The sequence below is a fragment of the Panthera leo genome, chromosome A3 (assembly GCF_018350215.1).
Source record: "Panthera leo isolate Ple1 chromosome A3, P.leo_Ple1_pat1.1, whole genome shotgun sequence".
Taxonomy (NCBI): Eukaryota; Metazoa; Chordata; class Mammalia; order Carnivora; family Felidae; genus Panthera; species Panthera leo.
In genome coordinates this window covers 2,105,213-2,128,736 of record NC_056681.1, presented here as the reverse complement: position 1 = coordinate 2,128,736, position 23,524 = coordinate 2,105,213, and the positions used below count along the sequence as shown (strand labels likewise).

Genomic DNA, 23,524 nt, shown 5'->3' with positions numbered 1-23,524 from the left:
GCTCGCGGGGTCACTCGAATACACGAATGCGTTCTGAAACATAATTAACCGTCTTCCGGCACGTAGAGGCCACGTCGCATTACGGTGAGGGCCCGGAGTAGTTCGTTTTTCTGGCGCGGACATTCTGTGGGTCGGTGACACTCCCAGGAAATTCTAGAAACAGCTGGAGCCCTGAGCTCTCCCAGCATCGTGCAGACATCCCACACGCGGACACACGCAGCTCACTCCTGTCTGTTTAGGCAGCGATGCCAGTGAGCTTCTGGAGCTCGAGCTCAGACGTGGCCTCCTTCGGGAAGTGTCCCTGAACCCCCGAGTGCCCTCCCTGCCCCTCACTTGGGACCCGGGTGTCTGCACTTTGTGTGCAGTTGTGACACCGTGCACAGTTCTCAGCACTCCTGCCCCCGGCACCCCCATGAGCACCCTGGTCTGTGCCTGGGGCCGAGAAGGTGAGAGCTGGGGCCAGGAAGGGGGAGGGCTGTGGGCGAGGGCCACATGCCTCGGGCTGGTCCTCAGGCCTCTGTGGGAGAAGGACGGGCCCTTCTAGGGAGGTCTTTCTCCATGGCAGTGCCGCAGCCAGGACCTGGGGACTCAGGGAGCCCCAGGAGCTGGTTTTCATTGACACAGAACTCATAGACCATAAATCTCACCATTTCACAGTGAACAGTGGCGCTCAGGATGGTCACGGTGATGAGTGGCCGTCACGTCTAGGTAGTTCCAACACTTTCTACCGCCCCGAAAGAGACCCGGCACCCGTTAGCGGCCACTCCCACCCTCCTCCCCCAGCCCCGGGCGCCACCAGTCTGCCTTCTGGCTCTGCGGGCAGCCCTCCGCGGGCAAGGCCAGTGGTCACGGTCCCCAGGTGGCCTCGTAGTCAGCAGGCTATTTAAGCTGGTCACATGACCCATGAGAGGCCCCCTCGGGGGCCCCAGGACCAGGGTGGGGTGGGTCCTAAGGTCCCGTGGGGAAGACCTCATTTCCCACCCCTGTGGCGCCTCCCTGCGCGGTGTCCCTGGTTCGTGTGTCCCCGCTGGAGGGACCCTCGCCCACAGTCCTTGCTCTTTCCCTCTTCCTTCGCTCCTTCTGTTCCTGGCTCTTGGCGTTCTTGTCCCAAGCAGACGTGTCTGCAGTGGGTGCTGGGGCCTTCTGCTCGGGGTCCTGTGATCCACTCTGTGGCTAAATTTTGAGGACATGCTTCTGGAGTCACAGTGGCGGATGCCTAGCTCAGTTCACTGGGCCGTTTTTGTGGCCAGAAAACACTATGACCCTCTCTTCACATTGGCCCCCAAAAGGGGTGTCTCGTCCACTCAGGACACTCCCTCAGCTCCAGAGGCTGCTGAGTGGCAGGCGGCCCTTCCTTCCTGGGGCAGAGCTCTACTGATCCTGCGTGGATTATGGAGGCGGGGGGGGGGGGGGTGTCCTAGTTCAGCCGACTCTGAGAGGCTTTGGGCATCCTTTGCAAGCACCTCCCTCAGCCTGTGCTGGTCTCTGCCCGCTTGTTTTCATTCCAGTCACCCTGCAACAGCCCCTGCTACAGTCATGCTAGTTCTGGGGTCCTCGAGACCCCACGCTGCCTCTGCCACAGGACCTTTGCACATATTGCCGGTGTGGCCTGCCCAAGCCTCACGGGAGCTGTCTCATCCCTCAAATCTTAGGAGAAGCATTCCCCGCCCCACCAAGTCTGGGTCAGGCTCTCCTTCTCCACCGGCATGCTTCCCTTGGGAGTGTTAACTTTCTGATGTAATGACTCGGTTCGTTTCTGACCCACCCCACACCCTAACCTCTACCTGGCAGCGACTGTGTTTGGCTTTGGTGCCTGTTGTATCTGTAAGGGAATTGTTTCTGGTACTAGAATGAGTGAGTGGGGTTACTGTCGTGAGCTCTGCGTGCGCAGAGCCACCTTTAGCGTGGGGCGGCGCCTTCCCATGGACCCACGCGGGTCCTGGGAGGGTAGGGCAGGCAGGGGGGCCACGGAAACTCCACCAACCACTCAAACAGGCCCTCCGAGGGGGACCAGGACTGCAGATACTGACACTTCCACGGCACACGGGAACCTGCGTCCGTGACAGGTGGCCGGGCAGGTGCATCCCTGCCCTTTATGTGGACCGGCAGCGTCCCAGCGGGGGGACCACGAGCCCGGAATGCCGATCAGACTCCGCTCTGCGTTGCCAACCTCCTGGCGAGGGGAGGGGAGCAGGGAGGCGGCCACAGCAATGAAATCCCTCAGGACACTCGGTGCGTTTTCTGGTGCTCAGCCCGCCCCCGGTGTCCAGCCAGGGGTCAGACGCAGCTGCCGCCGTCTAAGTGTTGACACTCACGTCAGGAGCAAGGGGGACGCTGGCGGGCGGTGAACGCAGCAGCTCACGCTCTTCCCTGGGCCTCTTCCCGGGACAGAACATGGGCTTGAAGAGCAGATGCGTCCTGTCCAGGCCCCGCCTGCCTCCACAGCCAGACGCCAAGAGCTGCTGCGTCCACACCTCCGGCTGGGGAGGGGCAGCGGGGCCCCGGGTGTGGACGCAGATCCACGGGGTCAGAATCCCAAGTGCTGGCTGACCCCACCCATCCTGCTGGGCTCCCTTCGGCACCCTGGGGACCCCCGGCCTGGTCTGGGGCCCCCTTAGTGGCCCGCACAGCAGCCTGTTGCCTCAACCAGCCAAGCTGTCATTTTCTGGCCACCCGTGCACGAGCCTCCGCTCTGTTGTGCCCGGGTAGCCCCAGTGCCAGGCACCAGGAGGCCACGGATGTTTATGGGATGGGCGACCCTGCGTGTCCTTGGCTGAGAGCCTTTGCTCCCCTGGGCCACCGCGTAAGACAAGCGGGCACTTACCGGTCTGTCCTGTGCCTGGTGAGGCGCATCCCGGCCACAGCGGGGACAGAGCCAGATGCTCAGAGAGGCCGCTGCTTGTCAAGCGCAGACCTGGGTTCAGGCCCTTACCCCAGAGGGGCCCGGACGGGCGTGGCCGTGGCGGTGGCACACAGCCTCTCCGCAGCACACGTGGCACTGGTGATCTCTGGTGGCACAGGGTCGGCCAGGCGCTCACCGGGGAAGATCCAGGGGCAGGCAGCCCGCCCGAGTCCTGCCCCCAGGGCCCGCTCCCCGGCCTCCCCCGCCACGCTGGCTGTGCGGGCCAGGCTGCCACCGGGGGAGCCGGCCGTGGGGCCGTGGCTGTCTGTACTTAGATTATTGGTTTTCAAGTCTCTCAGGACTCGTGTCTCTTGTCAGGTTTGTTTAAAACTAATGGAAGTAATTAACAAGCCCTAGAGAGACCCGTGCAGCAGGTCGGGGCTGGAGGAGGACGATCCCGCGTCGCCGCCCAGGACAGGAGGACCCAGCTCCAGAGCAGGCCTCCTCCAGGGGTCCCGGGGGCTCCGGGGGGGGGGGGACGCACCCTTTCCCCAGGGGCGACTTTCCCCTCGCAGGGAGTGCTGGGCCGCCCGTCCCAGAGGGGCTGGTGCTGTAGACCCCTTCCCACCTGCAGATCCCAGGCCTCCCGGGGGCCTGGGGGGCCGCAGCCCCAGCGAGCAGGTGCAGGTACCACCCCAGCAGCACAGTTGGTGCTCAAGATACACACAGAGCCGGACTAGGAGGGTCTCCCTGGGGCGGCGTCCGGGAGCCCGCAGAGCCCATCTCCCCCTCCTGCCGCTTCGAGAAGGTGCGAAGCGTCTCCGGGCCTCAGTGTCCCCATCTGCAGAATGGGGACGATGCCGCCTGCCAGCCGTGCCTTCCTCTGGAGCGGGAGCGGCCGTGCCCAGCAGACCACCCGGCGTCCAGCTCAGGGGGCCCTTCCCAGGAAGCCCCGGCCTGAAGCAGGATGGACGTGCAACCCGAATCTACTCCGAGCAGGAGTTTCTCTGCGTTTGTTGGTTGTATCCACATCGAGGGAAACGTTTCTGACAGAATCTCCTGGGACTTTAAATTTTTTCTGGACTGACCCTGGCCATTCCCCTCGCTGCCCGGGGCAGGGGCGGGGAGCGTTGTGGGGAGGCCTCGCCTCCCGTCATAGCGACTCTGTGCCCACACTGTCCTCAGCCCCAGGGACACAGTGGGAAGCCAGGACAGCGGCCCTGCCCTCACATGCGTGGCCGTCCAGGTGGACACAGGCAAGAAGCACAAGGCTTCTCCCAGGCAGAACGGGGTGGTGCACTGCAAGGGGCAGTGGGCGAGGGCTGGCCCGGCCCTGGGGTCCAGCGCCTTCGGGGTGGGCGGGTGTGGGAGGACCCCGCCAGAAACCTGCGGCCTGGGTGTCTGTCCCGAGCCAGCCTGGAAACCCAGCCAGGGTGGAGGCCATTCTCAGACCCCCATGCTGGCCTGGCCTGCGCAGGAGCTCGCGGGCACGAGGCGCCAGGCAGCACCCTGACCCGAGGGTCGACAGGAGAGATGCTCGGGGCCACGCGGAGCTGCCTCTCCAGAACCCTGACGTCTGGAGACCGAACCCCCTGCGGCTCCCGGCCCTGCGTGCCGGTGTCCGGGGGTTCCAGGCTGTGCCCCTTCCCACGTAAGCACCGTGGTCGTGGGGGCGACCCCTCCCAGAGGGCGAGCCAGGTGACGAATGGCTATAGCCAGGCTTCTCCGTGTGCCCAAAAGGGTGCCCAGGGAAAGGGACTCCCTCCCCAGGACCCACAGCACCGCTCTGTGGGGACTGGCTGGGGCCCTGTCAGAGCAGAAACACGTCCGCTTTTAACACCCACGAGCGTCGCGTGGCCGCCCGTGTGGGGCAGCCCTCCGTTTACCCCACGGGCTTGCTCGCTGGCAAGCTGCACAAGGTCACAGGGAGGGCCTCGCGTGGCCCCACCTGTGGTGTCCCGGAGGGTCCCCCGTCCGCTGGGGACACGCGCCGTCCGAAGGGCCCCTGGGGACAGCACTCTGCATTTCCCGTTGGGGCCACACCAACTCTCCCTTGAGTTCACCCACACTCTCTGACGGTGTCGCCCTTCAGTCTTGAAGAAATGCCGACCCTCCGTCGCTGTCCAGTTCCGTTAGCGTTGCTGCAAATCTGCTTTCAGAGAACAAAGGGGCTTATTTATGTATTTTGTGCTAATCTCCCAACATTGCCAGGGCTGTCATTTGTATCCTTGTCAGTGACAATTGGGTGTCAGGAATGATTGATCCAGCCGAGTTTGCGGCTGATTTTAATTTGCTTGCGAATGGTAGCGTAAGAGCAGTCTGGAGTTCTCTTGTCATTTGGAATGAAATACCGCTATCCCCCCCGTTGGGGGACATGTTTCGGGGAGCCACAAGCCACCCAAGCCCCCGACGCCCTCGCCTTCTGTGCCCCCCCCCCTCCCCGGAGCCCAAGCACACCCTCCCGCCCTCGGGCCAGACCGGGTGCAAACGCCTGGCTTCGTCCCGTTTGAAAACATCTTTATTCGCACCCCACAAGTGGGAGGTGTGGTGCCTGGGGGGACGTCTCAGGTGAAGCACGTGAGATGACGAGCGAGTACGTTATGTATTCTTTCAAGGCAAAGCAACAATACAAGGTGAACGCAGGGGAGAAACGCGTTATCCACCGTAACCGTGAGATGCTTTTTTTAGTTTCTGGAATAAATAGTAATTAAATCACGTAAGCGGTGACAGTGAGATTGCTTAAAAAAGCACTTCTCCCGCCGTAACTGCTGAGAGACCCACATCTTTATAAATACTACGTAACTTTATCCATCGTTTCTGTCAGCAGAATGCGGCACTGGCTGCTGGCGCCTCATAACTTACCTACCGTGGTGGCGGTGGCAGAAGCAGTCGTGTAAAAACAAACCACGCCGATGTGGTCCCAGCGAACGCACGGCTCCCGAGGTGCCTTTTCCCGCGCGGAGTTGCGATGACCGGCAACGGAGTCACTAGGAGGGGCGGGCACCTCGGTGCCTGATTCGTGGTCGGGAAGCAAAGCCGCGCACGGGCCACAGCGTCAGCGTGCCGGCTGCTTCAGCCGCCGGGCGTCCGGGTCACCCGAAGGCCGCCGCCGGCCCCGGCCCCGGCCCAGCCGCCCTGACAGAGCGCGCGGGGGTCGGGTGGGGTCCCTGAGGAAAGACACGCACCAGAGACCACAGCAGATCGTGGCCTCACTCAGAACACCACTTTGGCCCACTCCTTCCCCAAACCCAGAGTCCTCGGGCTGAGGAGACGGACGCGTCGGGGCTCCGGAGGGTGCTGGGGGCACGAGGTTTGCAGGCAGTGAGTGGGGTCGGACGAGGGAGCGTTTGCGGGCAGAGCATCCCCGTGGCGCCTCTAACGGCCGGACTCGGGGTGGACTGAGACGCGGTGACAGGGGAGGTGGTGTTTCTGAGGCCGGCCGCCCCTTCCCTGGGGGTAGAGAGAAAGCACGTTCCCTGAAGGTCAAGAAGTCGGTTTTAAATCATTGTTTTCCCCGTGTTGCGCATCAGGAGACCCGCTGCTGAGGTGCAGCCACGTGAGCGCCCGTGACGCCCCGCTGCGCACCGGGCTGGTCCTGACCCTGTCTTCCTTTCCGCTTGCAGTCTCGTTCAGCAGCTGTCTGGGGACCAAGGGGACCCAGTATGAGACCAACAGCGTGGACTTCAAAGTGAGGGCGGACGGGACGGTCTTTGCCACCCGGGAGCTGCGGATCCCCTCCGAGCAGGTGGCCTTCACCGTGACCGCGTGGGACGGCCAGACGGCCGAGCGATGGGACGCCGTGGTGCGGCTGTTGGTGGCCCAGCCCTCGTCTGCGCGCCCGGCACACAAGGTAAGATGTGGCCCCACGCGGGGCTTGGCGAGTGGCCTCCCTCCTCTCCTTGAGGTCACTGTGGCACAGCGTCTGCAGAGTCCCCTGAGCATGGGACACGCGGCCGGCTGTGTCTGCCCAAGAGGACCATCAGACGGCCGCCTTCCCGAGGGACGCTGGCCTCGCGGGCAGGCGCACAGGCCTGGTTTGATACGTGGCTCTCGCCCTCCTGACAGCCTTAAAAACTGAGGCCCCACATTTCCGTGTCTCGCCGGGCGCCCCAAATTCTCCTGCCCGCGGCATTGGCCTCAGGCCTGGGGCTGCTGGGTGAGCGGGAAGTTCCAGCTTGCTTGGCCCCCGGGACAGGCCCGTGACACCCGGGCATCAGCCAGCAGAGGGAGAACGTGGACCGAGACCCTCACAGCTAACAGGGCCCCCGAATTATCCTGACGCAGTCAATGTGTGCGGCGGGTTAGCAGAAAAGAACATACCTTCAACTGCGTTCCCAGGCAGTCCCTCAGGAAAAGGCCCTGGGAAGCAGAGGGTTAAACCAAGTTGGTCAGATGCCTTTCTGTACATTTACCCAGAGCCCCAGGGGCAGGTGGTCTTCGAGCTTCCCAGGCCGGCTGATCAGGGAACCCTCTTCCTGGAACACCTTGCAAGACGGGTGTGCCAAGGAACCCACTTTGGGAAAACAGGGACCTGTGTGTTGTTTATCCTGCTTTTAAACAAACTGGAGGTGGTTTACGTTTCAAAAGAGAAAGCGGCAGGGCACCTGGGTGGTCTGTCGGTCAAGAGTCTGACTCGGTTCCAGCTCAGGTCGTGATCTCGTGGTCCGTGGGTTCGAGCCCCGCGTCGGGCTCTGTGCTGACGGCTCGGACCCTGGAGCCTGCTTCGGATTCTGTCTCCCTCTCTCTCTGCCCCTCCCCTGCTCGCCCTCTCTCTCGGTCTCTCTCAAAATAAATAAACTTAAAAGAGAGAGAGAGAGAAAGTGGTGACGGGGCAGATAGCTCTCCCTCCTCGGTGATGGGCTGATCCGCCTGGGAAGGAGGTCAGGTGCCCTCATGCCTCATGGGTATACTGAACCAGGCATGGAAACGAGTTTCTAACAAAGGCGCCCTAGAGACTCGCGAGCCTCGCCATGTGGATGCTACAGACCCCAAGACAGACGGACGTGGTTTTCCATTCTTTCCCGAGTGATGATGACAAAGTGCCGATGAGAAAAGAGTGAGCAAGGCGGGCCCCGGGGGGGCCCTTCCCTCTAGGCGAGGGGCTGGCAGGGTCAGGGTTCACGTCCCTGATCGCAGTGCAGAAACCCTGAGCCTGTGAGCAGAGGGTAGAGTTCCTCAAAGCCTGTGGAAGGCCTCAGATGAAAGGCGCTAATTGAAAACATAATGACACCTTTTGTTAGGCGTGTTAATGAAGCGATTTCTGATGCAATTAATCCCGATTCCTCTTGGAAGGTGATTGCAATTAGTCCCCGCCACTAGAGCCCCTCCGGCCCCACGTCAGGCCCACCCAACAAGCGCCCAGAGGGGGGACGGGGAATCCGTGTCCCAGGCTCAGACCATCCTAGGGAGTCCAGCTGCAAAGTGCTGTAGGGACAGCACCCCTGAGTGTGTGAAACGTGGCAGGCAGTGTCCCTGCGGCTCAGCCAACCCAGCCCTTCTCTATTTATTCCACGTCACCTGATGGCACCCCACTTCCTCTCACATTCAAACCAAGGGTACCTTGTCCTGACTTTTTAGGACCCTACCCAGGCCCTGCCCTAAGAGGTGGCCACTCCTCTGACCCTCAAAACGTCTGGAAGCAGGTGCTGTCACTGTCCCCACTTTACAGATAGGGACACAGAGCCGTGCAACCACAGTCCCTTTGCTGCATGGGAGAATTATGTTCCAGAAAGGAGTGCAAACTGGCTTCCTAGGCACAGCTGAGCTCAGCATCATAAGGAGCCTGGCTGCCCTGGGTTAAGGTTTAAATCAAGGCTCCTCTTACTGGCTGATGCTTTGGGACGAGTCACATGACCTCTGTGAGGTTTCCTACTCTGGAAAATGGGATAACAGTAGGGTTGTCATGAGTATTATGTGAGATAATGTGAGTTCATGCAGATTGCAGACTCTGGAGAGCCCCTGCCACAAGGACAGAGCTCATTGCTGTCATCAGCATGGCCCCATCCCCCAGAGTCCTGTGGTCCTGTGCCCATCACAGCCACTGGACCCTCCTCAGGGGGGTGCCCAGGGGCAGGGAGGAGGGTCTGTGCGAGACACTGAGTCACTTAGTTGGTAAGTCCCTACAGAGACCAATGCCAACCTTTGAATAAGGTCACCCTCTATACATGGATTAAGGTCATGCCGTGTGGCTGATGTCCCTCACCACCCGCAAGAAGCAAATGTAAATCTTCTCTGGTGAAAAGTATCTCAGTAAGCCTCAAATTATCCCCGTCTTCTCTTACACGCAATGTCTAGCGCTCGGCTAAAAGTCACTGGGCACCCGTGGGGACGGGACAAGGTGCACAAAAGTCAGATACAGAAGACAGTAATGACCCTTAATGGCTCCAGGTGACAGAGTGGCTCCAGGTAACGGAGTTATCAGACAGATATGATAATAACTGCACTCACTGTGTTCAAGCACATTGAAGACAAGCTTTTGACAGAGGATTAGAAGAATAAAAAAGAACTGAGCCGTTTATGACTGAAAAATGTAACAAACGAAAGAAAGAGTTCAAAGAGTCCATCTTTCTGCAGATTAGACACAGCTGAAGAGAGGTTTAGTGAAGCAGAAAATATCAGAAGGAAGAGAGTAAACAGTAACGGGCATGGGAGAGGTAGCACGGAGTTCTGACATGTGCACGCTCGGAATACGAGGGGGGATAAAATGGAACAGGAGTAATATTTGAAAAGACGATGGCAGAAGATATTCCAAAAACTGACAGCAGACATCCACACGTTGACTCGAAGCCCCGTGACCTCTAAGCGGGGTAACACAAAGAAAATTGTGGGTTAGCACGGTCCCGGTCCATTCAAGCCTCTGTAAAGAAAAGGCGTAGACGGGGGAGCTCGTAAACAACGGAGATGTATCCCTCACAGTCCTGGAGGCTGGAGGTCTGCGATCAGAGTGGCTGCGTGCTCAGGTTCCCAGGAGGGCCCTCTCTTGGACTGCTTCTCCGGACATCTTGTATCCTCAGCTGGCAGCGAGCGGATAGAGGAAACACCCTTGCTCATGACCTTTAGAAAGTCACTAATGGGCACTAATCCCATCACGGGGGCTCAGCCCTCATGACCTCCTCCTCTGGTCCTAATCACAGGCCCCCCGGGAGCCCACCTACTGATGACATCACACCTGAGGGTCGGGATTCAGCCTATGAATTCGGGGGACACACACCTTCAGTCCCAACAGGTATTTTATGGTAAAATGTCTGAAAACCGGAGCCACATAGATCCGAAAGCAGACAGAAGACAGAGCTCCATGGAAGGTGGAGTGGTGACACAGAAGCTGGCTTCTCGCAGGGACGGTAGGGCCCGGAAGGTGGCGGGTGGTAACAGAGACAATTCTGTGACCCAGGAAAACTGCCTTTCAGGCAGCGCCACGACAGACTCTGACACAGGCAGAAACAGGACGCTTCGAGATGGAATCCCAGAATGAAAAGCCATGAGGTTAAGTAGGCGGAAATAGCTGTGAGCAGTGAGGGAGTGACACTGCGGGGGTGAAAGATACAGGACAGGTAACCTGCAGACAGGGTGCACGGACTTGGAGGGTCTGGGATGCTCCCTCTGTCCTGGAAGATGATGGAAATCAAACTAATACAACACTCGGATAAGACAAAGACCCCTGTTAGAAGATCCGGGAAAACCACTGCAAGGTCACAGTGGTGGGCACATGGGGCACTGACCAAGGTAGACAGTATTTCGGGCCATAAAGTATATCTTAACTTGAGTTACCTAAAGTCTACGTAGAGTCAGTCTTGCCTTGTATCAAATTGAGAAAAAGATACCTATCGTAGTGACAGATAGTTACTTTCCCTTGGGATTTTCATGGGATTCTAACGTGATTATAGATGAAAGCATTAGGCTGTAGCCAGATAACTTAATGACCAGCTCTGTGCAAAGCATCCTGGGTATTTCCTGTGTATATATTTTCACCTCTTCTAGTCTGCAAACTTAGGCAACACTTTTTTTAAATGCCTTAAAAATATAATTTGTCCTTTACCTCTATTATCAATGTGAATTTTTTAAAAAAAAAAGGTCTTTCTTGGGGCGCCTGGGTGGCTCAGTCAGTTACATATCTGACCTCGGCTCAGGTCATGATCTCACGGTTTGTGAGTTCAAGCCCCACATCTAGCTCCACACTGTCTCTCCCTCTCTCTCTGCCCCTTGCTCACTTGCACTCTCTCAAAAAATAATAATAATAATAACAATAAATTTTAAAAAGTCTTTCTTAAAAAAGAGTCCTACAGTTGTTTAAGTTCTAATGTAATAGATGGGAAAATGGAATACTAAAACATCAATCCAAAAAACGTCAAAGAAATGGAAGGAAAGAGTAGAGGAACCCCATTTTTCTCTGTGAGTAAAATGGTGGGTTTGCAGATACGTTGATCATTAAAACAAATGAAAATAGATAAGCTGCTGTAATTAAAGGAAAACAAATTGACAGGTTAAAGAAAAGCCCCAGCTACATGCAGGTCATAGAAGATAGATCTAAAAAGCGTAAGGGTGGAGAAAAGCTGCAAGTGGAAAGACGTGGGGGAAAAGCCTTGGAGTTACTCATCAGGAGGAAAGTGGGGGCTCTGTTAACATAAGAATCCCGAATCTGGGGCGCCTGGGTGGCTCAGTCGGTTTCGGCTCAGGTCATGATCTCGTGATTCGTGGGATGGAGCCCTGCATCTGGCTCTGCGCTGAAAACACAGAGCCTGCTTGGGATTCTCTCTCTCCCTCTCTCTCTGCCCCTCCCCTGCTCACTCTCTTTCTTGCTCTCTCTCTCTCTCTCTCTCTCTCTCAAAATAAATAAATTAACTTAGAAAAAGGGGCGCCTGGTTAAGCATCTGACTCTTGATTTCGGCTCAGGTCGTGATCTCGAAGTTCATGAGATCAAGCCCCGCATTGGGCTCTGCACGGAGGGCTTGGGATTCTCTCTCTCTCTCCCTCTCTCTCTCTGCCCCTCCCCCATTGTCTCTCTCAAAATAAATAAACTTTTAAAAAAAGAATCCTAAATTTGTGTGCACTTAATAATACAGCTTCAAAATATTTAGGCAAAAGTTAGTGGCACTGAAAGGAGAAATAAACAAATACTCAATTAACGGCAAAATTCAGCGAACACCTCTGAGAACATTTAGAGCAAGCAGACAGAATGCCAGCAAGGAACTAGAGGATTAGACGCACAGATTCAACAAGCCTGACCTCCCTGAGACAGGTCTGAAACAGAAACCAACCACGGCTGCATGCACATGACCTTCAAATACACGTAAAACCTGCGTGAAACGTGGCCGGAGGCCGAACCTCCAACCAGGTCGCCCCACACTCCAGAGGTAGAAAATCCGAGCAGCGAAGCTAGAAATCTGTCACGAGGAAAGTAAGGAAAAGTCCCCACGGGTGTGGAAGTTGAGTCAGAACTTCTGACTGAGCCTCGGGTAGGAAAGGAATCCCGTGCCGGTTACAGAGTATTTGGAGCTGAGCCCGGGAAGCGGCAGCTGGAGCCACAGCCACGCGGGATGCAGGGTCCAGCCTGACATGCCCGTGAGAGCGGAAAGAGGGAGGAAGCCGGCAGTCTGAACCTTCATCTCAAGAAATTAGACAAAGAAGTGAAATGAAACAAAATAGAAAGGAGGAAACAGTCAAAGCAAGAGGAGAAAGTAATGAAATGAAAATGATAGAATTAATCCAGACAGCAGCTGACTCCAAACTCCCAGCTGATCAGACAGAGCAGTCCACGTCAGAAGTGAAAACTTGGCCTCACGACCGATCTCGCCCAGCATTTCAGTGTCTTGCCTACAGTTTATACCAACATATTTGAAAATCTTCCTGAAATGACAGAAGTGCACAGCTTAGCAAAACTGAAGTAAGAAGAAAATCTGAGCTGTTTCGTTAATACAAGCCAATTTCCACTCAAATCCTTATCCCAAGGGCACGCGCACACGCAGTGGCCACACAGAAAGTTCTACCCACCGTAAGGACGCGTTGAAGTTCACCCCTATAAACTTGTCAAGAGAGCCAAGCAGGCACCCCGTCCAAACCAGCCGGAACCCCGGAGGAGCAGAAAGGGTGGGTTGCTGTATGCCAGGCTGCTCGTAAATAGATGAAGAAACACCTGGGGCGCCAGGGTGGCTCAGGCGGCTCAGCGTCCGACTACAGCTCAGGTCATGATCTCCCAGTTCGTGGGTTCGAGCCCCGCGTCGGGCTCTGTGCTGACAGCTCAGAGCCCGGAGCCTGCTTCGGATTCTGTCTCTCCCTCTCTCTCTCTGCTCCTTCCCCGCTCATGCTCTGTCTCTCTCTGCCTCAGAAATAAATAAACCTTAAAAAAAAATTTTTTTTTAATCGCCCCCACTTGAGAACCACTAAACTACAGTAATCAAAATGGGTAGTTTGGGAGCAAAAACAATCAGATGCACAAATGGAGCAGAATAGCACAGAAAAAAAGAGGTAATGTTTTTTTAAAATTCATCCTCATGGAGGTATCACTTTCGTACAACGGAATTCTCCCACTTCACGTATCCAGCTTGATAAACCTTGTCATATGCGCACGGTGCAGAGTAACTCTGTGGCCAAGGTCAGCGCACCACAGCCCGCGGCCAGAGCTGACCTGCCACCTGCCTTTTGATGGCCTGCAGGCTAAGAATGGTTTCTGTGTTTTTAAATGGTTGTATGAGTATCTATATTAATAGCCTCAATTTCCAGTGTCTAAAATATGTCACTGTCTGACCCCTTAGCAGAAAGTTTGCCAAGCCCTCCCTAGGGTAACGGAGGAAGGACCATCTTTCCAGTAGATGATGCTGGACTGATGGGGTGCCCTTCAGGAAAAAAGGTGAACTGGCCCCTACCCCACCCCACACCCCAAAACCAGCTCTAGGTGGAACGTTTTCAGCGCGTGCCGAGGGCTTCCTGCCCGGGTTTGGGTACAGCGGGGAGTTCAGACGGGGACAAGGTGAGTGGGGGGTGCGGCCAGCAGAAGGTTCTAGAGACACAAAGCGCCCTTTTCCGGGAGCAGTCTACAGGCTGCAAAGTCCCGAGAAGCTCTTGCAAAAGCTCCGAAGCACATCCCTCAGGGACCCCCTAATTTCCCGGTTCTGTGAATCCCGAGTCTCTCGCGTCCCGCTCTCTCCGAGCCCCGCCCTCCGTGCCCGGTGTCTGAGCGACTCGGTGGGGCTGGACAGCATGGACGGCTACGTGAACCGTACGAATCTGGCAACACTTCTCCTCCTTTCCTCTCCTCTCTTAGCAACTATTCAAAGGCGGCCTTTTTATGGGTAATACCAGCAGTGCTGGAATCTGGAAGAACTTTTTTCTGTGCAGTCTTGCAGGAAAGCTGATAGCAATTCAATTAGAAAATGCAAATGAGGTCACATATTTCCCACCGGAGTGCCGAATCGCCCCTGAGGAACCAGAGCAATATTCTGGCCTAACAGTAAATACTGAAGATAAAGTTTCGCGCGCGGCTGTCAGCGGACTGGCTGCGGTGGCGCTTCGAGGCGGCAATATGGGACCTGTGGGTATAGTTTGCAAAAAAGAAAGTGTTGTTTATGAAACTAATCCTGGCTCTTAACGCGCACGTCAGCGTTTATGAAAGCCACGCTCAGCCGAGTGGCGCCCACACCCAGCCAGGCCCAGAGGCTGGCGCGGATCTTGCCGCGAGGTATCTGCTTCCCCACGCGTGTGGGCTGAAAGCGTCCCCCTGAGGAGTGTATGTTGGGGTGAGGTCCTTCAAGGGGGCCCCAATCCAGTGACCGGCGTCCTTGGGAAAAGGGGACGTCTGGACACAGATGCGCACGCAGGCAGAGCTCTCTGGAGGTGGAGACGGACAGCAAGTACGTTTCTGTGAGCCGAGGAGGGCCAGAGGTCGCCGGCAGAGCACCAGAGTCCAGGAGCGAGGCCCGGACGCGTTCTCCCCCTCGGCCCTGGGAAGAACTAACCCCTGCTGATACTTTGACCTCGGACCACCGGCCTCCAGAACCCAGACGGTAAATGTCTGCTGTCGACACCCCCCAGGCCGTGGTTCAGTGGCTTTCAGCAGGTGTGTGGCCTCATCCGCCAGCCGAGCGGAGGGCAGACAGACCCCGTGTAACCCCCCAGGGCTCCGGATGCCCTCCAGTCCCCTTCATACAGCCGCCTGGGTCCCCAGTACAGTGAGGACAAGTGTGGCCAAGATCTTGGTGCTTTAGGCCTCACGGTCCAGCAGCCTTCCTCTCTGTGGTCCATCACTTCTCCGTCTCAGGGTCTGCCCCCCAGACCCACAGTCTGTCACCCCTGCATCCTGAGCGCGGGCCAGAACCCATTACCGGCATCACCAAGGGCACCCAGGTTGGTCCCCGGTGGAGTGGAGGGGAGAACCGGTTCCCGCCGTCCACCCGAGAGATGGTAAGGCCGGCCGGGTCAGGAGAGCCCCCAGGTGAGCGCCACAGGGCTGTCGTGCCCCTGCCTGAACCCTGACACCCAGATTCGGCGGTTTCAACCGAAGGGGGGCCCACATGAGGCTTTCCGTGCGAGGTGTCGCCTTGGGAAAGCACCCAGGGAATGGAGTGTGTGTCTTCAGAAAGAACCTTCCAGGAGATGCCTCAGTGGTCAGCGAGGTGCAGACAGGGTCCGCGGTTCTCCGTGGGGAGCCGAGTGCTCACGCGCCCCGCGCTCCCGTGGGTTCAGCCCACGTCGCCGCACGCGGGGCCTGCTCCTGGCGGGACCGCCCCGGGGAAGCCACACGTGCAGATTCTCGTGTATCGCCACACCCGAGACCCGCACAAACCGCTGGGCTGGTCCCCGTCCAGAGCCGGAGCTGGCGGCCACAGCCCGGTCAGCGCCCCCACGCCCGTGGGTCTCCAGGGTGAGCAAAACTTCTCAAACTCACGGCATTCTAACCGTTTGTTGGCATGAAGCACGCAGCGACTGTTCTCATTGGTGGAAGGTGCCTCTCGGCTTCCTGGTCTGTCTGTGGTCTCGGAGAAGGGCCCTTGGGGCAAGTGTGACTTGTCCCCAACCCTGCCTCTCCCGGCCTGCGGTGAGCGGGAGGCACCAGGGAGAAGGTCAAACGTAGATGATGTTTCAGGCTGCGAACGGCCCTGAACAGGTGCCCGAGTCAACCCTTCCTTTTGCAGAGGGGGGGGGGGGGGGGGGGCGGGGCGGTCGTGACAGGGCCTCCGCAGAGCCAGCGAGAACCCCCATGATGTGCCCGGCCAGACCCAGCAGGGACACTGCCCCAGGCACCGTGTCAGCGAGACTTGATGGGGAGTGAGCCGGAGAAGTCCGGGTGGCTCGCTGCTGACCCGCACGGCACCGTGGACCCCACACGGAGGGCCACTGCCAGGCCAGGCAAGGAGGCTTCCTGGGAGGCAGTCAGAAAGGTCCCAGGTCACGTCCCTTCCCGGGGGAAGGACGACGGAGTGCTGCCGCGTCCCCACCAGACAGCACCCTGCCGCAGGCTCTGTTCTGTGAGGCGGGGACACCACCGGGAATTGGGGGGGTGGGGGCTGAGCAGCAGGCAGGGGCCGCTGCGGTGTCCAGGGCTCAGGAAGGTGACGTCTGAGCTGAGCCCTAAAACACGAGAAGAAGCCGGCGCTCCAGACCGAGGCCTCCTCCCACCCCGGCTTCTCCGTCCTCTGGCAGAATCCCGTCTCGGCCCCACCAGGCCTGGGCTGCGGGGCCGCCGGCACTCAGGGCGCTTCTCCGTGCGCTGCCTCCCCGGGGACCAGGTGGGCGGAGACGGCGTGCACGCCTGCAACCGTGAGCCCTGCAGACACGCGTGTGCCCGTGTGTGCCCTGCTCACCCTCACCCCGGGGCCTGTGGCTCTTGATGGGGCCAGTGTGCGTGCGTGAGCGTGTTGGGGGCCTTGCAGAGAACCCCCCCCCAGGAAGTGTGGGGCGTGAGGTGTCCACGCTGCCCTCCTGTAGCTGTTTCAGATGAAAATCGAACCGGGTTTCCAGACCAGCACAGGTTTCTGGTTCCTTCCAAGGCCTGGGCTCCCATTTGGTGTTTGGTTATATACACAATCCTTACTCCTGAAGTTGTTTGTGAAAACAACAGCGACGGGGTCACGGGCACCTTCCGCCACGACAAGAGCCCCCAGCACGGACGGGGACACCTGTGAACCTGAAACCCGCCGGGGGGGCGCTGACGTGGCCTGGAGCCCGTCCCGTGGGCCCCACGTCCGCGGTAGACGCTGGGAATAGACTGGAGGCCCAGAGTCCCCAGGCGCCTTTCGGGGGGAACATAACGGGAAGTCGGCTTGAGTTAAGGCTCTCCGTCAGACCCTTCCCAGGTCCTCACCGAAGCCTTCCAGAATCATCGACGCTGGCGAAACTGACCGTTTTTCTCACCAATTGACGCCCGTGTGCGAGAGTCCATTTGGTTCCACCGCTAACAGCTCCCAGAAAAAGTGACACAGTTTGGCTTAACTTGATGATTTAATTTCATTTGGTTTTTTTACCGCGATCGTATTTTTTCCTATAAACAGAAGAATAATCCCATGTAAGATGTTTGTAACCAAACATTTTTCGTGATTCTCTAGAGCAAGTTCTCTACCAGGGCGTTCAGAGAAGACTCGAGGCATTTTGGGTTGTCACAGCGGGAGGACGGGGGTGTTTCTGGCATCGAGTGGGTGGGGCAGGATTGCCACCCAGCGCCCTACAAATGCACAGGACGGCCACACCCCAGAGAATGACCCAGTTCCAGATGGCGGCAGTGCCGAGGTGTGCAGGCCCCGGTCTGGAGACGGGCGCTGGGGGCCGTGGGCCAGCTGGGGAGGCGGGGACCGTGAGCGGCTGGCCGGGCACACGGCAGTGAGCCGAGGGCACGCACGCACACGCCCGCACGCAGGGGCCTGTCTGGACGTTGTGGGGTCTCCTGTCCTGCTCTTCTGTGCTCGGATGGGGATCCTCATCATGGCCCGCGAGCATGACGTCTGCACACAGACTGCCCATCTCACATGACACCTTCCCAACAAAATGACGCCGACGGGAAAAGTCCCTGGGCAGCGGTGACTGAACTCTTTCCCGCAGGGCCGCTCACAACTCCCCGACCTCGGCGGCCTGCTTGACCCCGGTGGGAGGGGGTGTCAGGACCGCCCTCGGTGTCTGCACTCGCCCTACCGGCCACAGGGCAGAGAGGGGCCAAGGGCCAGGCCCAGCTGCAGCTGCATGACGGGACCGGTCACTGCACCTGCCAGGACCCCCACCTGGCCAGGTGTGAGCGAGGGCTGCACCAGCCCCTCCCTCCCTAAGTGGCCTGGGCGTGCCTGAGCGAGGCCAGGGGGCCCCCCACTGTCACCGTCACTAAGACTCTCCTCCCAAATAGACACTTGAAGGCGCAACCATGCTGTTCTGTTCAGGAGACCTCTCTTTGTACGCTCTCCGTGGGAGTTTTCAAAACGACCTCCCTCCCCTTCCTAGAAGAGATCGGAAGTAAGAAATACCATAGCGGTGCATGGGGGAGACAGCGCCTTCTTCCACGCAGCAGTGTCGCGGAAAGAGACTCCTCTAAGCACCTCTCGGAACCAACCTCATGCAAATGTGTGTTTAGAATGGCTTGCGTGTTCTCTTTGCTGGAGAACGGGGATGCGTCTCCCTTGTTTCATTTTGTGTTTGGTAAATACCACTTTACTTTGTCCATCCTCAGCTACCATGGAAACCAGCCAGAAGGGTGCCGACACTACCCTAAATATTTTAAACATACACGCTTGCAGGCAGACATGTACCGGTTTTCAAATGCACGTCGAAAGGGGAGTAGGAAGAGAGGAGTGAACGATTGGTGTAGACTCAAGTGCCTCTTTCGTTAGGAATCTCATTGCCCTCAGTGAAAGTCAGTGCCACGTGTGACACTTGGGTGGGGGGCACGCTATTTATGGACGCACCTGTAACCCAGAGCCGCAGGGAGGCAGTGAAATCAGGAGGGGCGGTGAGCCAGAGGCAGAGGCAGAAACGACGCTCGGGTTCAGGGGATAGACCCTCACCGCCCTCGTGCCGTCAGAGGTAGGGCCAGTTCACGGCGCAGGATGGCATGTCACACCCCACTCAGCCCCCGACCGCCGACCCCTGTGTAACCGGCCACCTTGGAACCCCTGCCCCTGAGTCTCGTGTTTATGGCTGAGATTGGCCACGTGTTTACCAAACAGTAGGGCCACCCGAGAGCGGTCGGATGAGCTTGTGCAAATAGGCGTGTGGTCACTCTGTGTGTGCGTGAGAGGTCACAGGTGCCCCGGGAGCCCATACTGGACCCCGGCGGAGGCAGCTTGGCTAAAAGGAAAGACGTACCAGCTGCGTTCTCTGGAGACTGCTCAGTGTCATGGGAGGGAAGGGCTGGTTTATTTTTGGAAAAAGAGAAGCTCGCGGCCTCACCAGGGCCCCCAGAGCCTTCCGTCCCGTGAGTGCAGATGTTCCTGTCCCGGGAGGCTGGGGGTGACAGGGGTCTGTCTGCAGGGCTGCACTGCCGGTCAGAGACATCAGGTGGCCCGGGGACCTTCCCCAGGAGGCACGGACTCGGGGAATGCAGACCAAGGGGGAGGGGGCGGGCACGCCTCGGGATGCCGACCAGGACCCCCTTGGTTAAGAAGACGTCTCTAGGACATCAGACACTGCACCCACGTGGCATGTCCCACAGGGAACTAACTTGAAAATGTTTCCATGGATTCTTTCATCGAATCAGATGGACTTGTGCTCATGCTCTTGTCTCAAAGTGGAAGGAATTTGAGGTGTGAAGGGAGCATCCAGCCTGGACCTGAGGACGGGGTGGGCTGGGCTGTCAGGGACGTCAGGCTGTCTGTCGTCTGTGACCCCACCCTCAGGGGTCGGGGCTGCTGGGCGCCCCTTAGAAACACAGCCCTTGGGATCTGGCATGTGGGAATGTTGAAGCCGTTCCCGGGTTTGTGCCGCCTCCTGGGAGGAGTGACTTCTGAGCCACGGCTCCGGAGAGTGGCCCACGCTCTCTGTACCCATCGCACTTTGCAAAAGCGCCAAGTGTCCCCGCCTGAGGACCGTGCGTGGGAGCGCAGTCCCGGCTGTGCTCCAGAGCCCGGGCTTTGCACTGGGCTCCTCCCACCCCGCCTGTCTGTTCAAGAGGCTCTTCTCTTGGCCTTGCCCACACACTGCTGTTTCTCTAGTGTCCCTGGGCATCACGTCTACGCCCTGTGGGGCTGGTGCTTGGCTCCGATGCCCCCCTCCCCCCGCCGAGCGTGTCCACCGTGCAGACCCCTGGACCCCACCCTGCAGAGCCCACTGTGTTGGGTCAGGAGGGGGTGTGGCGGGACCTGCCGTCTGCGTCCCTGTCGCAAGGAAAGAGGGACGCTGTTACACCGCTTAATGCCCACCTCCAGCCAAGATGGCGGGGAAGTCACCCCAGGGAGACACCTGGAGATTCTGTCCCGGAGGCGGACGCTTGATTATTTATCCCCCCTGTTTACCTTCACCTCTGATGTTTTATGAGTCAGCCCGTTTACTTACAGCCAGTGCTCACGCTCGGCTTAATAATTCTATGCCCCTAACAGGTGAATGGTTAGATAATAGAAGCATGTGATGAATTATAACCTTTTGCATGTCGATTGGAGGTATGGATGATTATAGCCTTCCCCTGGCACTATTTTTCTTTCTTTTTTTTTTTTTTCTCCTTTTTCAAAAAAAAAAAAGGCGATAATTTAAATCCTGCCTCAGATCAGTTTTGCATTATTCACCTTTCGCTGGTGAATTGATGATGGAGGGAAATGACCCAGCTTCTCCCTCATATTGAGGAATCCCTGAAGACTTCACCTGGAGGTCACACTCCATTACACTCACAGTCAGACACAGAGAACAGCCCTGTGGTGCACGGAGAGCAGGACCGGGCGGCACAGAGCTGCCAGGAGCGTGGGAGAATAATGTGCCGATTGAGGGGCCGGTGGGGGGAAAGCCCGCCTGGGGAGAGGGCCTCGCAGGTGGCTGTTGGGGTGCAGGTTTGGACGGGCAGGGCTCGGGGCTGGAAAGGATGGTTTCTTCTAACATGCAGCTTGCCCGTGAACTCGGGGGCCTCGGCCTCGCTGAAATGGAAGGCTGCTGTCCTGGGCGGGCCGTCCTTCTGTTCTCAGGTGCATTACCTCCCACCTCTCTCCCTAAAATAACAACCGTGGTGCTGAGTGCAAGGGCCAGGTCACATTATCCCTAGGGAGAGAGGACACCTGCCTTTGGGACTTGCCCAGAGAGCCTGCCGGGAGGGACCTGCCAGGGCCACACAGGTTGGCCTGGAGGGACCTTAAGGCCACCAGTCCTGGGTCCCCCAGGCCCCCAGGTGCCACAGACCGTCTGCAAAGGGACCAGCCCCACAGCCTGTGCAAACACAGGATGGCATTCTGTCTCCTTGAAGCCGGTGTCCGCTGACACAGGGAGTCCAGCCTCCAGCCCAGCAGGGGGATGACCCCTCCCCAAGTCGTGGAGTGAGGCTGACCCCCCCAGGTCAGGGCCTCAGCCCACACCCTGCACCCCAGCTGTCCAGGTGGCCCCAAAGCACAGAGCTCATCCAGCCCCACGAGCCTGGAGACCAAGGCCCAGAGGCTGTAAGCGACCCCCCCGAGGCCCCACTCCCGGCACTGGGACGCCCGCCTGAGAAAGTCCCCCTAAATCCCGGTCCCAGAGCAACGTCAGCAGAACGAATCCAGTACAGGGCACTGCTGATTCAGACTCAGCGGGGAGAGGCGATCGGAAACGGGAAACACTTTGTGAATAAAGCTAATTAAGAAATAGCGGATTTAGGGTTTCACGAGTGAGAGTGTGGCTCTGTGTGTCTGCACCGCGAGACACGTCTCCCCAGGTGGCCGGGCTCCACACCCTTCATCTGCCCCTTCTGGGAAATGCCCGTACGTGCTCGGGGCGGGGTGGGCTGTGCCTGGGGCACCTGGGCACCAAAGAGTGTGCAGCCTTGAGCAGGGGTGTGGCTGGGGTGTTCGGAGGGGAGGGGAGGGGAGGGTGGGGCGGGAGGCAGGTGGGGCTCTACCCGTGTGGCCAGGGAGACCAGCAGCCCAGGTAGTGAGGGGTGGGGGGTCCCCCCCCCCGTCGTACCCTAATTCAGGGCAGGGAGCCCATCCATCCTGCAGCCGGGGGTAGTGCCCTGCCCGCCTGGGGGAGGCCACCGTGGCAGATGGCGTGCCAAGCTCGATGCCAAGGTGGACACTCACGCCTGCCCATGTCCGGACAGGGCTCTGGGATGGGCCCATCCAGGGACACCAAACCCTGCCTCCAGCATCCAGGAAGTCTCCCTGGGCTGTCCCCCCCTCCCCACCCACCACCGCCCCCTGGCTCAGCCCCGCCCTCACTACTAGGCAATTTGGACGCATTCCTTCTCCTCCTTGTGCCTCAGTTTCCTTAACTGGGATGTAAGGTTATGGGACAGTCCTAAGCCCACCTGCCCCTCTGAACACTCGGGGCTCATTCCAGGCCAAGCCACCACCCCCAGGTGTCCAGGCTAAAGCCCCCCTACCCTGTTCTCTCTGCACCCCTGGGAGTCCAGTCCAGCCTGCAGAGCCCCCTCCGGCGTGACCCTTCTTGGGTTTCTTCTCCCCACCGTGAGCCTGACAGTAGGGCTGAAACCCCGCCATCTGCCCTATGCCCTCGGTATCACCTTGTCACCTACACTGCCCCCGGTAAGGGCCTCCTCGTTTCACAGGAGAGGAACCAAGGCTTGGGGGTGCAGGGGTCAAAACAAATACCGGCAGGGCCAGTGAAGAGCAGCCCGTGTCAGACCAGCCCTGTGACCCCGAAAGCCTGCAACATCACCCCCCCATTCTACTTTATTTCTAGGCCCCAAACAGCCCTTGAATTTCATGAGGGCATCTGCCTGATTTTTGAGGCACCCACACCGTCCTGCTTCCACACCTGCCCCCTTCTTGGCTATTCATTCTCCCGACAACAAACTCCTATTCACCCCTCAGTACCCCACTCAGGTAGAATATCCCCCTGAAGCGTCTATGCCTTCCCAAGATGGCCTGAATTGCAGTGCCAGCTCGAACCCGCCTGTTCCTGGCTCCGTGCTGATCACTGTCCCATGGAGAGTGTGGCTGTCCTGAGGACTAAGTCGGAGATTACCTGGGCCCATGGCGCCCCCATGACCCGTGACAGCCATCACTGTCATCAGGGCTCCTGGCCTGCCACTCCACACGAGCACTTGAGGGTGGAGGTTGAGGGTCACTTACTCGGCGCTCAGGAAGCATGGGGAGCCCCACGTTTACATCTGTCCACTGAGTTTGCTCTGTGCCAAGTGAGTGGCCGGGAAGCCCAACGACCTCCCAGGCAGGGCAGCACCCACAGCGTGGGGCCAAAATAATGCCTCGGCCCCCTGCGGGCGGGGTGCGTCCACAAGCTGTCTGCACCTCCAGGAAGTTAACCTCTTCACCACACCTTCTTGGGCATCCAGTAAGAGGACAGCAGGACCAAGTGATTTCCTCAGGGCTCTTTGTTCTCTGGATGTGCAGGTGTGAGCTTGGCCAGATCCAAAGGTCAGTTCAGCAGCGAGGACCCCCCGCCCATCCCTGCCAGTAATGACCCTTGTAGCTTGGATGAGACTGTAAAGACCCAGTGATGGGGTGTGGCCAGCCTATCATGATGCCGGGCTGTCGGTTTGGGGAAAATTATAGTGTTATAGACACACACACAGCATACAAACACACACGCACGTACACGTGTATGCACGTACTCGTGCAC

General features: G+C 58.4%; 1 protein-coding gene across 4 annotated transcripts in view; it reads left to right on the top strand.

Annotated features, from left to right (window-relative positions):
* Window positions 1-23,524, top strand: part of CDH4 (cadherin 4) — a 538,296-nt gene that overhangs the window by 376,644 nt on the left and 138,128 nt on the right. For all 4 annotated transcript variants that reach the window (XR_006200327.1, XM_042930499.1, XM_042930497.1 and 1 more), the window contains exon 3: window positions 6,466-6,692. Coding sequence is in view for 3 of the 4 variants with exons in the window: in XM_042930499.1 (XP_042786433.1) it covers window positions 6,466-6,692 (227 nt within the window). In the remaining variant the exon portion in view is untranslated. The remainder of the gene's footprint in view (window positions 1-6,465; window positions 6,693-23,524) is intronic.